Raw genomic sequence first — 15,866 nt, forward strand, 5'->3', positions numbered from 1 at the left:
CGCGCGCTCAACTCTGGTGGCACACGGCACGCGTCGTCACTCAGCCGCGGAGAACAGGCGGTGCAGCGCGCGAAGCGCGCGCGATCTCGTACTTTTAAGGCTGGATCCGGCCATTCCAAGGGTATACCTTTGAGAATCCCCAGCGTCCCTCCCTCCTAGTCACACTCTCAATATCTCGACTGGCCAACACGAAGTGCTGCGATCTGGGGTGGCCCATTTCTTTTTTCTTTTCTTTTTTTGGGCCCTGTGGGCACCCTAATGAATCATACATCACATAAAGGTATTGCTAAAAAACTCTCTCTATGGGCTTCCAGTATCGGACCTTCAAGACATGCGCTTTTGGCCGATGGCCTCCTCGGACAGGCTTGTATTTAAGAATTCTCTCGGGGCCTCTTTATAGGGAAGAATTTTGATAGCCGTCTGCTTACACGAGCTGGTGAATTCTTTTTATCTGCTTCGCCCGATGCTCTCTCGCGTGAGATCGGCAGTGTCGCCGCGGTTGGGCCTCGCGCTGCGCACGTCGTACGCGCGGCTCAGCACCGAGACGCCGCCAGCTGCCGAGCCCGCCAAGAAGCACTTTCTCCGGACAGCCGAATTCTGGGGCTTTGGCGGTGCGTTGGCCGGCTGGGGATTGATGGGCTCAGCCATCTACGACGCCCTGTACCAGGGCCCAGAGGTTATCTCGATGAACATGACGCCCGTTCAGATCGTCTACTCGTCCCTCTTTGCGCGCTGGGCGTGGGTGGTGCAGCCGCGAAACCTGATGCTCTTTTTTTGCCACGTGTCGAATGTCCTCGCGCAGTCGAACCAGCTCCGGCGCGCCTTTGAGTACCAGGTGGAGCAGGGCAAGGCCGACGAGGTGAGGGCGGTCGGCATGCAGGCGGGCGCGGGCGCCGTCGGGTTGGCGGCGCTCGTCATGGCGGGGCCGAGGATGCAGGCCGCTATGGTTGCGATGTCCATTCCGGGTGGCCTTGCCTAGCGCATGCACTCTGGCGAAGCGCCTCGGCAAACACAGGGCTTTGCGAGTAGGCATCTCGTCCTTTGCCGGCGCCGCGAACGGTCCCTTCTCGCCCTCGACCTTTCGCCCGCTCCTGCAGCAGCAGGCGGAGACGGCGCGTCCTCTCTTTAGGCCCGTTCACCGTCCACTTCTGGGCTCCGATGAGCAAGTGGCTCATCTCCGGCGCCCAATGCCCGCCCGCCCGTGGGGTGGCGGGCGCCACACAGCGAGGCCCGGACGTGCGCCTGAATAGGCGCAAACTTTCTCGACCTCGAACGGCCCGTGGAGAAAATCTCGATCGCCCAGATGTCAGCGCTGACGGTGACGAGATAGTTGTGCACCCCCCTTCCCCCGCCCCTCGCGCCCGTTTGCGCGCCCCCGCCCCGTGCTGGCGAGGCACCGCGAGAGCCCACACGTGCATACCCAGGTGACCGGCTTCTTCTTCATGCCCTACGCGCTGCTCGTCACGCCGATCAACTATGTGCTCTGCTCTGTCAACATCGCTCTGTTTGGCTCGTCCGCTTGGCGCCTCTCAAGCTCTCGAGAGCAAAGCTCGAGACGGCGTCTAAATCGGGAGCGCGTTTGCTCTAGGCACCTCGGTCGCAAGGTCAAGGCGGACTTCCTCTCGTAGCGGACGGCGGCGCCCAGCAGCAGGCGGCGACCCGCAGCCGCGCAAGGGAGAGGGCTGTACGCTCGCGCGGACACATATGTTGCTCGATTATGCCCGCGCCCAGGCATTCGGGATTCTGTTGCAGGCGGTCACTGTGCATGAGGCTATACAATTACAGATCTAGGGAGGGGGGTAGGTTGAGCCGCGCGGGGGTTTCGCGGTGAAGAGGCACGCGTGACGCTGACGGTGTAAGTGTCGCATAGTCCATAGAGGACGCCGACATAACGCAGAGATACGCAGTCCTCATGCGTCATGCTCATGTGTACATGGCTAGACCGGAAATGTCGTTTTCTCTGTCCCGGGCTTTTTCGAGAGACTCAGACTGCTGATTCACAGAGCTTCAGAGGGTGAGGGAGAGCGAGAGGCTCCCCCGCCCCGCCCCCGTGCCCCCCCACGCGCCTCAGCTGGGATTGTGCGCACCCGAGCCTCTCGCTAATCTACGGCCCCGCATTCAGCAAGGGAAACTACCACTTAGCGAGGCAGTCCGAAGCGTGGACCACCTTGAACTTGCCCCCGGGCAGCGAGACGTCGGCGCCCGCGTACTTGCCAAACAACACGTGCTCGCCTGAGGCAGAAGGTTCGGGGCGTCTCTAGTCGACGGCCGGCGCCACCGTCGTCCGTGAGGCAGACGTTTGAGCGACGGGGATTGCCGTCAGCGGCGAGCACGGCTGTCTGTTGTGGGTTTGCGCGCGCCTGCGGAAATGCCCACCGGGACCACCTCGCCGGCGGAGGTCATCCGCCCGGGCCCGGCCGCAACCACCTGAGCAAGCGGCGTGTGAGCCAATGAGGCGCCGCGCCGAGGGCGAAGGTGTGCACATGGACATGGGCGCCAAGCGCAGCGGCGCGCACCTCGCCCTGCGTCGCCGCCTCGTCGTCCCCGGTCGCGAGCGCAATGCCAGAGGAAGTCTCGCTCTGCGCCTCGGCTAGCCTGTGGAGTCCGGCGGGCTGCGTTCTGAGAGCGTGCGCCCCGTCCCGAGCGAATAGGTTCACTCTTCTCGCCTGACAAGCAGCCGGTCGCGCAGCGGGCAAAAGGTGTCGGCCTGCACGACGCCGCCCTTAAACGTCCCAAGGATCCCGTCGTCGGACACGAACTGGTGCGACGCGCCATTGTAGTCCACCTACGAGCCGAGGGCGAGAGCGCACGGGCGGGTTGAGTCGCGTCGCGAGGATTCTGCTTGATGGCATATGATTCGCCTTCTCGCCGGCAAACTCGCCCAATAGCACCAAGTCGCCGCTCTTCACCGCGGTGGGGAGCGTCGCGCCAGTATCAGGATGGACGCGGCCAGGGCCAGCCTCCACCACGACGCCCTCGCGAGGCTTCTCCTTCTCCTCCGCGGCCAGGAATAGGCCGCCCGTGGTGGTCTCGTCCGAGCGTGAGAGCTTGACGAGCGCCTGGTTGTAGACGGGCAAGAGCGGGCCCGGAAGAGGGTAGTTGTTGAGCGAGTACTGCATCGCTGGCGCGCCGCGCCGCGCAGACGCGGCCGTGGGCGAGCCCAGCGAGTAGGCCACCGGGCCGAGCACGCAGGCCAACGCGACGCCGGCCATAGTGTTCTCGCGGATCTGGCACGCTCTCACGCACTCACTCTCTCGAGGTCTCTTGGGAAGACTACCGGCGGACGCCCCGGGGGGCGAGACAAGAACCCAAGGGCCAGACGACCCTGGGTGGGCGGGGCCTCTACTCACTCGCGAGCTCGCGGATCGTGCAAAGCCGCCACAATAATTTTTTTCAATTGTTGCCCGGCCGGGTTGCTGCGCAAATCTCGCGCTGCGCTAGGCTCAGAGCGAGTTCGCGCTGCGCTAGGCTCAGACGGCGTGCGTGCGCGGGCCGCCGGGGTGACGGCGGGTGAGGACCCCACCTCCTTCCTCGGGCTCGGCAGCTTGTCGGGCTCTACCACTACCACTACCTCAGCCCTCAGCCGAAGCTGGGGCCCGTCAGGAAAGTGGCCCCTCCGATATGTAGCGGACATCCGCGCTACATATCGCCTCGGCCGATACGTATCGCTGGAGGGTGCTATGTAGCGCCCCGTGATATAGCGCCCGGCGGTGATACCATATCGGCGCCGCTACCAACCATAACGCCTGGTGTGCTACATACCGGTCAGTGCCACCCATATCGCTGCCGGGTGATACACATCGGCGGCGCTATATACCGGAGTTGCGTGGTACATATCACCCCAGCCGGCTATATAGCGCCTCAGATCGCCACATAACGCTCGCGCTACATATCGGTCTAACTGGTGATATGTAGCACTCGCGCTACTTATGGGTCCGGCAGCGATATGTATCGCTGGCACTGATACGTATCGGCCTGGAGCGCTGTGTACCGACTCTGCTATGTATCACCCGCTGGTGGTATGGTCACGGCTGCGCTTCTCTCGCCAATGTTGCGCTATGTTACCGGAGGCGGTACATAGCAGTCCGGGCCGATATGTACCGGCGCCAGCGCTACACATCGCTGCCGGACCGATATGTAGCGCCAGCGATATGTACCGCCAGTTTGACCGATATGAAGCAGGGGCGGTATGTAGCGCCTCAGCGTGTGCCGTGTGATATGTAGGGATCCCTACCAGGTAGCGAAAAATTAGGTGCCCGGTAACAGCGCTGCGACCGCGAAGTGGCGGTGGACATGCTCCCACGTTGCCGACGCAGCGCCGGAGTGGCCGGCGCTGCTCGCCGCGACCACGACGGCTACTCCGCTGCTCCGGGACGACCTGTCCTACCCGACGGTGGCACTCTTCCTCCACGTCTCGCTCACGCTGAGAAAAATTCTGATCCGGCTCCAAGTGCTCCAGGTGCTCCGGCGTGCAGCAGAGTCGCCGACGAGTCGGTCCGCGTGCCTCCTCGTGTCCCGTACCGTTCTCACACATCCATAAACTCACTTTGGCCTCACGGTGCCGGCCTTGCCATACGGTCTGCGAGCGTGTTCTGCACGGTCCTGGCAGTCGCCGTCGCAGCGCCAATAGGCACCGCTCGCCAACAGGTTAGCCATACCGAGGCGGGTCCGTACGTGAACGCCGCAGGGTCACAACCCCTGGGCCAGTTGTTGGTGGAACCACCTCAAGGCCGGCGTGCGTGCGCGGGCGATGGACTACGCCAGCAGCTCAAGGGCTTGCTCCCTCCTCACCACCGCGCGCGCGCTGCTGCAGGAGCGCCGCGTGACGCACTGCGGCATGCCGCACTGCGACATGCCGCAGCTGCACCGTTTCCCTCCGGACACCATCGTGAACTCGGTGGCCTGCGAGGACGCGGTCAGCACCGCGCCGGATCTCTCCTGAGAGCCGGCGCGGATCGCGGATGCAGCTTTAAGGCTCTGCCGGCGAATCTGTGGCCTGGCATGGCGTATGCCAGGCTGCGGGTCCAAAGTGTCCCGGCGCGGCGCGCGCCACCGCCCCTAGCGCGGGGCGGGATGTCAGTACGTGAGTACGGTGTCCCTGTCCCTGTGCTCCACCTTGGTTTGAGTCAGGCTTCGGGCCTGGCCTAATCGCTCGCGCGCGGGTGTGCCTGCTTGGCTCAAGCCAAACAACAGCAAACACTTACGGTATGGCTCTCTGATGCCCAATGCGTGCACTCGTCCCTCTCTGTAAAGCCGTACGGCTTTATGTGTGGGTTCGTGTGTGCGGGGGCCCTCCTTGTCTCTGTGCCTAGTAGGCTAAGCCTAGACAGTGTGAGGTAACACCTACCTACCTACCTACTTTGGCCTCACTGAAGCGATGCCTGAATCCTGAATCCTCAGATTTTAGATTACATGAAGGACGCTGCGCACCCTCTAGCTGATCTTGCTGATGAGTGATGCGTGAGGCTAAAAAGTAAAATGACTGTGTGACACTCCAAGTGCTCCAAGTGTCCCGGTGCCCGGCGCCGACGTGCGACGACCTCGTTCGGCTCGCGGCCGCACACAACTTTTTTTTCTGTGTACTTAGAGAGCCACACACAAAGCTGCACGCACTACACGCCCTTGTAGTACGCTCTAGCCAACAGTGACTCGACTCGCCCGCGCCGCTCGGTCTCGCTCGCCCGCGCCTCCGCCCGGCCGAAGGTACTCTATATATTAGGTGCCTCGCGTCGAGATGTCACCCACGACCATCCGAAATCATAGGTATTATGTGAGATCACCTCCTACTCAATAACGACGGTACCGCCTGCAGCCTCGAGCTTCTCCTGCGGGGATCGGGTGCGAGGAAGCAGCGGTGTCCGGGAGGGCTGCGGACGCCGTTCGCTCTTTGTTCGATGGGAGCAAGAGCGCGTGTCGGCGCATCCCAGAGTCGGTGGGGCTGGCGTCGCGGCGTCGCAGTACGAGCAGACCGAGGGTGGGTGGGGTGGTGGTGGTGGCAGGGTGTGCATGGGGGGAGGGGTGGTGGGGCGGGGTGGGGGCTCGCTCCTTGAGCTCCTCCGCTTCCTCCTGCAGGCATGAAGGGCGAGGGTGAGGGGTGAGGGTACGTGCTGACTACGGTGGCGACGGCAGGGGGGCGGCGCCACCTTTTTGACGTCGGCCTTGATCTCCTTGGGCGCGTTCTCCACCAGCTCCTTTGCCTCCTTCAGCCCCAGGCCGGTGAGAGCGCGCACTTCTTTGATGACCTGTTTGGGGGTGGGTGGGTGGGTGGGTGGGTGGGGGGGGGGGGAGGATTGTTGCGTGAGCACAACTCGTATGCACTGCGGCGGGCACTTTGAGCGCAATGGGCGCTCTTCCGTGCTGCCTCAGCCCGAAGCCCCACGGAGCTATCCCGCGAGCTCAAGCCGGTGGACGGGAGAAGGTGGGCTGTGTGCGGGCGGCGCTGGGTGGTGTCGCGTGCGCGCAGCCGTGAGCGCCAAGTGGTCTTCGCGCCGGGTTGAACCCTCCCTTCCTCGCGCACCTTAATCTTGCTCGCGGGGTCAAACTTCTCCAGCCTGACGCTAAACGCCGTCTTCTCTGGCGCTGCCGCCTCCTCCGCTGCCGGCGGCGGCGTCGCACCCGCCGCCGGCGCAGCGCCCGCTGCCGGCATCATCATCGCGTCTGATATGCCGAGTCGCTCCTGATTACGCGGGTGGAGGTGAGGGAGAGTGAGAGGAGAGGGAGACTGGGCGCCGTGACGCTCCTGTGAGCAGACTCCCTGTCCAGGGCTCGAGAGGGGAGGGGGAGGGGAGGGAGGCGGCCGCGGCGGCGGGAGTTGAAGGGTGGGTCGGCGTAGGTGGTCCGGCGCGCGGCCGCGGCGATAGTGCTGGTGGTGTTGAGCGTGTGCTTGCGGCCGTGAATGCTTGGCGGTGATGGCGCGTGCCTTGAGGGCGTCGGTGAGTTGCGCCGCTTCGAGGAGGCTAAGAGAGGCGATCTGGTCGACAAGATCCTTGATCTTGGGATCCATATCCTCCTCCGCGCTGCTCGACCGCAGCCGCACCGCCCCCAGTGGCTGCACCCGTGCCGCCGCCCGCTGCAGGGCCGTGGCTGCACGCCCCCGCTGCACGCCCCCGCCTGCGCAGGCCCCTGCCAGCACGCCCACGCCCCGCCGCGCTGCCGCACTGTTCAACGCAAGCGCTCGCAGAGGCAATGGCCCGACAGACACGACGCGCACGCGAACATGCGACATGTCGGAGATGCAAACAAAGAAACTCGGGAGGGGTCAGGGCTCTTTAGCCCGTACCCCGATCCCGATCATCCGGCCCGCTGGGTGCGCTTCTGAGCTCCCCGGCCCTGGATGTGAGGCTGATGACTGCACTCCAAGTGCTCCAAGTGCTCTGTCTTCCGCCTTGGCCCTCGCTGCCCGCCTTCCCTCGCCAACCCGCCCCCTCCCGTCGCCGCAGGAAGCCTGCCTCCGCACGAGCGAGGCGAGCCGCAAGCCCCGCACCTCGCCCGCACCTCGCCCGCACCTCGCCCGCACCTCCCCCGCACCTCCCCGCCGCCTCCCTACCCTGAGGAGACTGCGCTGTCTTGCCCTGCCCGCTCTGGCCCCGTCCCCAACCCCGCCTCCTCGCGACACCAGCTCCACCCCGCCCTCGCTGCGGTGCGTCCGAGCTCGACCCGCCGCCATCGCGCGAGAGCAGGCTCCTCCGCCTGCGGCGAGATGACCCGAGATCACCCGAGATTAGGCTCCTCAGCCTACGGCGAGTCTGTGCCGCTGGTGCGCTCCTGCCCCTCCTGCCCTCCCCTCATCTCTCTGGCAATGCGGCGTACGATGCCGGCGCTGCGGCGACGTTGGAGGCGCCTCGGCCGAACGCGGACGCAGCGGCGGACGCTCACCCTCCGAGCGGGTCACTGCACGAGCTGGTAGAGATGATGGACACTGAAGAGGTGTTGGAGTTCATTGGAGATGTCGAGTCGCAGGAGGTGGGGTGAGAGAGTGCGTCGCGAGGGGTGTTTTGTTTTTGACGTGCCTTTTTGCTTTGTTTGTAATCCTGGCGTTGGCTGAAAATAGTGCTCAAACCGACCAAGTCAAGCGGAAATCGGCCCAACGAAAACAGCACTAGTTAAGGGCAAAAACCGATTTGCTGTGGGGGGCGTAATGGCGTGCCAAAATCGGCGGCAAGAATCTTACCTTATATTTTCCCGTGTCCGGATTTCCGTTTCGGAGCGACGGCACAGTTCCCATAATTTGAGGATTCTGTTCACGGCGGGCTGGTCTCCAGGGGAGAGTAGGAGGGTGGTGTCGTCGGCGTATTGGCTGATAATGTATCGGATTGCGTTTATTTTTATTCCATTTATCTCGCTCTCTGGAGATTGCATGATTAATCTCGTGAGAGGCTCGGTGATTAGTAAGAAGAGGAGGGGGCTGAGTGGGCAGCCTTGTGCTACTCCAGATCGGATGTTAAATTTTGGTCCGAGGTACCCATTGGTGTATAGCTGCCTCTCGGGGGCATTATCTTGTGAGTATGCTAGTTTAATGTAAGAGATGAAGTCGTCGTCAAACCCGATTTTCTTGAGCGCCTTGAGCAGGAAGTCCCAGGAGCATCGGTCAAACGCTTTCTCCAACTCCATGTCTAGAAAGAGGAAGTAACCGTCTTCGTCTTCCTCTTCAAGGTATGATTGGACCAGTTTTAGGAACATGATGTTCTCTCCGATGAAGGCGTCTGGTACGAAGCCCGTTTGGGGGGAGGAGACGAACTGGACCGCAGCCTCTGCCATTCTTCTCGCTAGGATTCTCATCATAATTTTGTAGTCTCCGTTGAGGAGCGTAATGGGGCGGTAGTTTCTCGGGTCGGTTCTCTCTTTTTTCTTGTAAAGGACTGAGATTAAGCCGTCTGAACACCCTTTAGGTAGTGATCCTCGCTGTTTGCTCTCGGCGTAGACCCGCTCGAGTATGGGGGTGACCTTTGCGGAGAATATTTTATAGAAGGCGTTTGGGAGTAGGTCGGGGCCTGGTGATTTGCCCGTGGGTAGCATATCGCATGTGTCCTGGATCTCCCCTGCGGAGATTGGCGCGCCACATTTAGCGGCAGTAGTTGGGAGGACTCTGTTAGTGTTTTTGAGCTGCGTGTGCGATGTTTAAGGTGTAAGAGTAAAGCGGACACACGCATGGCATCGCTCTCGCTCGGGCCCACAAACATCCCGCACACCCGCCGCCCCCGCGCGCGCGCCCCACCGCGGGAGAAAGGGGAGTTAAATGTAAGCCGCGGCCGAGTTTTTTTCCCACCACATCGAGGGGTCCCGTACCATGCGGAATCGACCCTATCAAGTGCTCAAGTGCTCAAGAAGAGAACACTTGCGCCCCCTCGCTCCCAACCCATCCACCTCGCCGAGTGCCGAGCCGTCGCAGAATTTTTTTGGCCCCAAGTTCCATGATTGCCTTGGGGGGGCGCCCCCCCAGGATTGCCTTTGTTTGGGGATTGCCTTTGGAAGAAAGAAAGAAAAGAGAGAACGCAAGGGAGGGATTAGAGGACGGCACGCCGCCACCACACAGGGATTTTAAGGAGAGGAGTGTGGTGCTAGCCGTCGCCCACCCTCGGGCGTCTCCACCGTACTTTAGGAGCGAACTTTCTTTTGCACATCTTCCTTTTGTGGTGTTGGTGTACGCAATAACGGGACAGGGTAGTCGTTCTCTCTAGCTCCCCTTCTAGCTCTTAGCATGAGCTGCGCCCTGTGTCCGACCCCTTTTGCGCAGCAACACCTTAAACTTTTAGGCCCTCCAAATTCGGGTCGGAGCGTAGGTAGCGGAGTGGGCCCCGAGTTTGAAAAGGACGACGGACGCTTGCGTCCTAGCCTCCAACAACGCCTCCCCGGCGCAGAGGGGCCCCCGGAGGGATGCTCAACCGCTCCACGCCACGCCGCTTGGGCGGTCCTATTCCCAGCTCCGCTGCGTGGCGTGCGTTGTCTTTCGCACATTCGGGTATGTTGTTGACTCTCGCTGTGGCGCCGCTCGCCACGCCGTCAGAGTCCGACTGCGCGGCTTGGGCTGCGAGCGGGGAATGCGCCGCAAACCACGAGTACATGCGATCAAACTGTAAGAGCGCCTGCGACTGGAACGAATGCTTGGAGCGGTCAGTCGAATGCGAAGCGGCACCGCACACGCTGTCGGTCGTCTGCCCGGGCCTGTGCAGCAGCTCCGATGCCATCACCTCGCTGCCGCTGCCGTGCGATGCTGATCAGGCCCGCTGCGATTCGCGGAAATTTCAGCTCGAGGCGAGCGGAGGTCGGAAGCTCAAGGCGTGCGTGCGCTGGGCTGAGTCGGAGGAGTGCGACAAAAATGCAGAGTACATGCTCAGCGCGTGCCCGCTTGCATGTGCGGAAAGGTCCGCCGCCAAGTGCGCTCGCTGGGCTGCTGCTGGTGAGTGCGAGACCAACGGTGCGTGGATGCGGCACGGGCCTTGCGCACGGGCGTGCGACGCCTCGATCGGCCGCGTGGCCTGCGATGCGGCGGCCTGCGCCTCGATCCACAGCGACCACGGCTGTGCCCTCCAAAGCAGTGGCAACGGCACGGTCAGGCGCCGACGCGTGAACCCGCCCGGCTACAATGAGACGGTGGAGCTCTCGGTGCGAAACGATGGCGCGGCGACGCTGCAGCTGTTCTATGCTGCCGAGGACGGCACGGAGACGGGCTACGGCGTCGTGCCCCCTGGGGCCCGCCTCGGGCAGGGCACCGTGGTGACGCACGACTGGCGACTCCGCCGCGACCTCGACTTGCTCCGCAGGTGCGTCTTGCTTCAACCGTAGGTTGGGCACGTGTGGCGGCTGCGCGAGGTGGTTCCAACGGGCTCGAGCCGGCAGCAGCAGCGCGGCAGGCTGGTTCGTGAGCTGGTCGCGGGCGTCGTCTCTGTCGCGCAGTGCGCTTGCGAGGCCCACTTGCGTCCCGCCGCCGACTACCCGCCTACCGGCGCACAGGAGGGCGCTCACCACGCCCCATGAGCCCGTTTCTCGTTCCGCACTGGGAGCTCCGTAACGCAGGAGGGCGTCAACTCGAGCTCCCTCTTGCTCCTTGCTTCTGGGCTCGCGCAGCGGGCTGCCGCGTACCGTTGGAATGGCGCGCGCCGTTAGCGTCGGGGCGACGATCCAGGAGTGCTCTCCACTTGTCATCCTTGCACACGTAGGCTCCCACCACTTGCGGCTTGGCACCCTCGTGCCGCGAGGCTACCGGCACGAGGGCAGCAGCGAGTTGCTTGTGCGCCAGGTCTGGCCCGGCGATTTGGTCACCGTGGTGCTCGACCCACCGCCCTCCGAAACTTCCGCGGGCGGCGAGAAGGTCTCGCCGGCAGGAAGCGAGCCGCCCCTCGAGGACCGAAGCGCCATGAGCGAATTGCCACAGGGCCGCGTCGTCCTCCAGCATTTGGCCACCGACCTCGTGGTGGAAGAGTGCGCCGCCCCGGTGGCTCCGGTCCGGCACGCTGGCAGCCGTCCTGCTCAGTCGGCATCAGCGGAACGCGAGCAGGCTCAGGGTCTCCGTCCCCGTCCCTGCCCATGTGCAAGCGCGCCCCAGGTTTGATTGCCCACACTTTAGGTGCAATCGCTCGAGCGGAGGCGCCAGAGGCTGCAGGAAAACAACCAACAGCTGCGTTCGCATCTGCAACGGCTGCAACGGCTCGACGAGAGCGCGCGCAAGGCTGACAACTCCAGCAAGGCGGCTGGCCTGGCTTTGGATCTACCGGCCGTCTTGCTCGACGAGTACTCTGCTGGCACGGCCGAGGCCTCTGCGCTCCTCGGTGCTCTCGAGGCCAGCAAACAGGCGCACGCGAATGCGGACGCCAGTGCGCGCCAGCGTCACCGGGGCGCGCGGAGGGCCAGAAAGCGAGTGCAGCCCACTAGTGAGCCGCGACGACGCCAGGTGGTGGACCCGCGTGCGCAGGCGCACGACGAGTTGTAGAGAGGGCGCACACGCAGGGGCCCGTCGACACACGGTTTTTGCACGCAGTGTAAAGTGTGATGATCTTAGTGTATCTCATGTCTGTGCATTTCAGCCCGGTCTCAACTCTCATAACGGCCACCCGCACGTGCGTGTCTTTCCCTCTCCCTGTGCGAGCGACGCGTCAGGATCCGCACCCCACCGCTTGACGTGCGCAGATCCAATCGGCCGCGGAAGACTCCATAGAGTGCACTCCTGGAGGCTCACCGCACAGCCGTTTCTGCTGTCTGCTGTCTGGAGTGATCTGTCGGCGGTCAGTACGACCGATCAGGTCGGAGTTTTCTGATGGTTGGAGGGTCTATCTGTATGTACTCCTCGAGATCTTTCCAAATCTGCCCTCTGATTAACCTAGCTTAATCGGGAAGTCGGTGCTAATAGAGACTAATAGAGCCGGAGCCCCGTTTCCGCACTGCGGCGCGGCGCACGGTGCCTCCGGGGGGCCCCGCGCCGGCCCAGAGTCGGTGGCGTGACCGATGACTACGCTTCGCTGACGGATCACCTCGACGGGATGGACCCCCACGGCGTCCCTCCTACCAACGCCGCCCAGCTTGCGGCCAATGCCATGCACGTGAATGGCGAAAACCCCGCCGTTGGCCCTGCGTGGAAGAGCGAGCAGGCGTTCAAGAACCGCTCGTCAAAGGCGATTGCTGCGCTACGCCAGCACAGCGTCTCAGTACCGCTCGCAGCGCTCGCTGGCTGGAGCTCGACGCGATTGCGGCGCGGATGCGTCGCGATCTCGGCGATCCTGACCCGGGCGCTTACCCGCCCGTCGAGCTGTTCTTGTCGAGGCCGGAGGGCCTCGGTGCGCGCGGGGCGGCCGCGGAGGCGGCGTTTAGGCGGCTCTCGATCGAGGAGCGTGACGAGGTGGTCCCGGCGCTGGGTGGCGGAGTTCGAGGCCGGGGGAGCGGAAGGGGCTGCGCTGCTGGCACGCTGGGCGTGGTTCTGTTGGCGGTGTCCCATTCATTCCCACAGGGTGGGAGGATTGGGTGAGGGAGGGGCGGGTGCTCCTCTGGGAGGAGGCCCTGGAGGAGGAGTTGCGACGGTGATCGTGCCACAAAATTCTTCTTTTCTGGCAGCGCGCCAGAGCTGCCTCGACACCTGCTGCGCGATGCTTTCGCGATCCGTCGCCGCCGCGTCGCGCGCGCCCGCGCTCTCTCGCGCGCTGGCGCGCACCGCGGCGCCCGCGCTGCAGCCGCGAGCGGCGCTGGCGCGCACTGCGGCGCCAGCGCTGCGCAGCTTCGCCTCCACCACCTTCCTGAGCGAGGAAGAGGTGACCGACAGGGTCCTGGGCTGCGTAAAGACGTTTGATAAGGTGCACCCCGAGCAGGTCACTGTCAAGGCGCACTTCCTCAACGACTTGGGGCTTGACAGCCTGGACACGGTCGAGGTGGTGATGGCGTTCGAGGACGAGTTTGTCATTGAGATTCAAGACGCCGACGCTGAAAAGATCCTGACGTGCGAGGACGCGATCAAGTACATTATGACGCACCCGACCGCCAAGTAGGACGCGGGCCCGCGCACCCTGCCCGTGCGGCCTCGGCGGCGGGGGCGGCGGCCTGTGCCGCGCCCACGCAGGCAGAGCAGCGGCCGGTCCTGGCTCTGGCGCGCGCGCTGCCGGCCGGTGCCTCTCAATGTCATCCGCGGGCGCGCGGTGTGTGTCCCCCGTGCGGCAGAGGCCTGGCGCCCTTACTCCGCGGGCACCGGCAGCTCAGCGCAGTCTGCCGCGTTGCGCCTGCGCAGGCTCCGGGACTCGCACGGGGGGTCGTCGGGGCGCGCCCCGCGCCCCGGGTTCGTTGTAGAGTGCGCGCGTGTCCGTGGTGGTTATGGAGTGTGTGAGGGTGGTTTTTTTCTTCTGTTCGTCTTAGTATCTTGGAGCACTTGGAGTGCAGTCCTCAACCTCACATCCAGGGCCGGGGAGCTAAGAAGCGCACCCAGCGGGCCGGATGATCGGCATCGGGTTACGGGCTAGAGAGCCCTAGCCCTGGGGGGGTGCGCGTTCGCAGGGAAAGGGCCGTAAAGTAAACACGGTTCTCCGAGGGTTAGCCCGCGACCGGGGCGCACGACAATTTCTCGCCGCACATTGCTCTCTCCGCAGTACACAGCTCAGCAAGCAGGCGTCGCACCGCTCTCTGGCCCGAGTCCCACCCCTTCCCCCTCCCCTGCACACTCCCCTCGCCTCCCCTCGCCCCTCGGCCGCGGCCCGCCCGCTCACTCACTCCCGGAGGGACTCGGAGCCGCCATTCGCCGCACGCCTGGGCCGCGCCCCGCCGCCGCGTCTTGCTCTCGGCGGCGGCCAGTGAGCGCCGCCTTTGCAACTCGCGTCAGATGGCGTGCGCCGGCGGAGGCTCCTGCTACGGCGACGTTTACGAAAACTGGAGCGAGGTTCTCTCCGACATCAACCCGTACGCGTTTGCCTTTGTCGGCACCGGCCTCGCCATTGGCCTGTCCGTTCTCGGCGCCGCGTGGGGAATCTTCATCACGGGCTCGTCGCTGCTCGGCGCCGCCGTACGCGCTCCGCGCATCACCTCAAAGAACCTGATCAGGCGCAGCGCATCGCACGCGCGTAGTCTGCTCGCGCACCTCACGCCGGGCCCGCTCACGCTCCTCCATCTGGCCCGTGCGCAGCGTCATCTTCTGCGAGGCGGTGGCCATCTATGGCGTCATCGTCTCCATCATCTTGCAGTCAAAGATCGAGCACAACGAGCCCGCAGGCACCGTCGCAGAAGGGGGGGGGGGTGACGAGCAAGGCGGGCATTTGGGCGCCCCAACCGCCTCCTCATCCCCCCCCCCCCCCCCCGCCGACTCCCGCGCAGTCATTCGTGCGAAGCCGGACGTCGTGAACACCATCGCCATGAATGCGGGCTACTCGATGTTCTGGGCACTCCACACACACACACACACACACACACACACACACACACACACACACACACACACACACACACACACACACACACACACACACACACACACACACACACACACACACGCACCGCAAACTCGCCCCCGTCCGACCGCCATGCACAGCGCCGATACGTGCCTGCGTAGGCGGGGGTTTGCTGCGGGATCGGCAACCTCGCTTGCGGCGTGTGCGTTGGAATCTGCGGCAGCGGATGCGCGCTCGCCGATGCCCAAAACGGCGCGCTGTTCGTCAAGATCCTCGTCATCGAGATCTTCGCCTCGGCGCTGGGCATCTTCGCCATCATCGTGGCGATCATCATGTCCACCACAGCCAGCTTCAAGGTCGAGTAGAGTGGCGGCGGCGGCGGCGGCGGCAGTGGCGTGCCCGCGACGCTACACCCCGCCACCTGGCGGCGGGCTCGCCTAGACCCGCGCTATCCGCCCCTTCCCTCGCCCCCGTCTCTCGAAAGCTCCCGTACAACTCGTACCCAGATTCCGGCGGCCCTCGCATTGGCATTGGCCTGCGCCCTCCGCCCTCGTCTGCGACGGCTCTGGGCTGCCGCGGGGCGGCACTGTCACAGGGGTTTGTGTTTGTCGAGCGTTGCGCTGCTAGCTGCGGGGAGCGCGGTCGTCGTTGCGCCCCCCACAACCACACGCGCAGCTCATAAACCATATAATGCAAAATGAAATTAAAAATGCTTTAACCCAAAGTACTCGCAACTCGGCACAGTGCTACCCGTCCCCCCCCCCCCCCTTTGGCTTTGCCTAAACCTCTACGTACGGCATTGGTAGTCACTAGCGACACTACGGCATTAGTCACTAGCGACACACGCATGTGCGCTACATCCTACAACATTGCCTCGTTGGGGTTGGGCTTGGGGTGGTGAGGCTATCTGTCGGGCTCTCGGGGCATGGAAAAGTAGGGTTGAGCCTAACGTTAGGAGCTGAACAGTGTTGCTAGTGAAGCTTCACGGGTTCGAGTCGTCAAACATTGAGCAGC

The 15,866-nt window shown here is 63.9% G+C and overlaps 6 protein-coding genes across 6 annotated transcripts; 4 read left to right on the plus strand and 2 right to left on the minus strand.

Annotated features, from left to right (window-relative positions):
* Positions 1-614: 614 nt before the first annotated feature.
* EMIHUDRAFT_437003 (hypothetical protein) lies at positions 615-1,936 on the plus strand. The gene is made up of 6 exons (XM_005766528.1): positions 615-965; positions 1,030-1,059; positions 1,130-1,201; positions 1,251-1,318; positions 1,425-1,522; positions 1,589-1,936. The coding sequence occupies exons 1-6, from the start codon at positions 635-637 to the stop codon at positions 1,626-1,628; spliced, it is 639 nt and encodes a 212-aa protein (XP_005766585.1). The 5' UTR covers positions 615-634; the 3' UTR covers positions 1,629-1,936.
* On the minus strand, positions 1,923-3,231 carry EMIHUDRAFT_437005 (chaperonin 10). The gene is made up of 5 exons (XM_005766529.1): positions 2,862-3,231; positions 2,667-2,785; positions 2,517-2,595; positions 2,361-2,427; positions 1,923-2,232 (listed from the first exon to the last, which is right to left on the minus strand). The coding sequence occupies exons 1-5, from the start codon at positions 3,210-3,212 to the stop codon at positions 2,132-2,134; spliced, it is 717 nt and encodes a 238-aa protein (XP_005766586.1). The 5' UTR covers positions 3,213-3,231; the 3' UTR covers positions 1,923-2,131.
* A 2,304-nt stretch (positions 3,232-5,535) lies between these two features.
* EMIHUDRAFT_451880 (hypothetical protein) lies at positions 5,536-7,101 on the minus strand. The gene is made up of 5 exons (XM_005766530.1): positions 6,920-7,101; positions 6,518-6,676; positions 6,144-6,242; positions 6,046-6,066; positions 5,536-5,825 (listed from the first exon to the last, which is right to left on the minus strand). Exons 1-5 carry the CDS (start codon positions 7,001-7,003, stop codon positions 5,784-5,786), a joined length of 405 nt encoding a protein of 134 aa, XP_005766587.1. The 5' UTR covers positions 7,004-7,101; the 3' UTR covers positions 5,536-5,783.
* A 2,859-nt stretch (positions 7,102-9,960) lies between these two features.
* EMIHUDRAFT_212198 (hypothetical protein) lies at positions 9,961-11,926 on the plus strand (the record flags this gene model as incomplete). Its single annotated transcript, XM_005766531.1, has 5 exons — positions 9,961-10,713; positions 10,783-10,915; positions 11,157-11,440; positions 11,564-11,854; positions 11,909-11,926. The coding sequence occupies 5 exons, from the start codon at positions 9,961-9,963 to the stop codon at positions 11,924-11,926; spliced, it is 1,479 nt and encodes a 492-aa protein (XP_005766588.1).
* A 1,117-nt stretch (positions 11,927-13,043) lies between these two features.
* On the plus strand, positions 13,044-13,848 carry EMIHUDRAFT_437007 (putative mitochondrial acyl carrier protein). Its single transcript, XM_005766532.1, has one exon. The coding sequence runs from the start codon at positions 13,074-13,076 to the stop codon at positions 13,467-13,469; it is 396 nt and encodes a 131-aa protein (XP_005766589.1). The 5' UTR covers positions 13,044-13,073; the 3' UTR covers positions 13,470-13,848.
* A 442-nt stretch (positions 13,849-14,290) lies between these two features.
* On the plus strand, positions 14,291-15,540 carry ATPVc'2 (vacuolar H+-ATPase V0 sector, subunits c; the record flags this gene model as incomplete). The annotated part of the gene is made up of 3 exons (XM_005766543.1): positions 14,291-14,470; positions 14,607-14,681; positions 15,014-15,540. The coding sequence occupies 3 exons, from the start codon at positions 14,291-14,293 to the stop codon at positions 15,215-15,217; spliced, it is 459 nt and encodes a 152-aa protein (XP_005766600.1). The 3' UTR covers positions 15,218-15,540.
* Positions 15,541-15,866: the final 326 nt, after the last annotated feature.

This window comes from Emiliania huxleyi (genome assembly GCF_000372725.1).
Source record: "Emiliania huxleyi CCMP1516 unplaced genomic scaffold EMIHUscaffold_51, whole genome shotgun sequence".
Taxonomy (NCBI): domain Eukaryota; phylum Haptophyta; order Isochrysidales; family Noelaerhabdaceae; genus Emiliania; species Emiliania huxleyi.

Coding starts and splice junctions, on each gene's coding strand:
- EMIHUDRAFT_437003 (XM_005766528.1), top strand. CDS start 635: ATGGGCTCAGCCATCTACGACGCCCTGTACCAGGGCCCAGAGGTTATC. Junction 966..1,029: donor GGTTGCGATGTCCATTCCGG/GTGGCCTTGCCT, acceptor CTTTGCGAGTAG/GCATCTCGTCCTTTGCCGGC. Junction 1,202..1,250: donor CGCCCAATGCCCGCCCGCCC/GTGGGGTGGCGG, acceptor GCGCCTGAATAG/GCGCAAACTTTCTCGACCTC.
- EMIHUDRAFT_437005 (XM_005766529.1), bottom strand. CDS start 3,212: ATGGCCGGCGTCGCGTTGGCCTGCGTGCTCGGCCCGGTGGCCTACTCG. Junction 2,786..2,861: donor GCGAGTTTGCCGGCGAGAAG/GCGAATCATATG, acceptor CTCGGCTCGTAG/GTGGACTACAATGGCGCGTC. Junction 2,596..2,666: donor CGCGACCGGCTGCTTGTCAG/GCGAGAAGAGTG, acceptor CGGACTCCACAG/GCTAGCCGAGGCGCAGAGCG.
- EMIHUDRAFT_451880 (XM_005766530.1), bottom strand. CDS start 7,003: ATGGATCCCAAGATCAAGGATCTTGTCGACCAGATCGCCTCTCTTAGC. Junction 6,677..6,919: donor AACTCACCGACGCCCTCAAG/GCACGCGCCATC, acceptor CCGCGTAATCAG/GAGCGACTCGGCATATCAGA. Junction 5,826..6,045: donor AGGAAGCGGAGGAGCTCAAG/GAGCGAGCCCCC, acceptor CGATCCCCGCAG/GAGAAGCTCGAGGCTGCAGG.
- EMIHUDRAFT_437007 (XM_005766532.1), top strand. CDS start 13,074: ATGCTTTCGCGATCCGTCGCCGCCGCGTCGCGCGCGCCCGCGCTCTCT.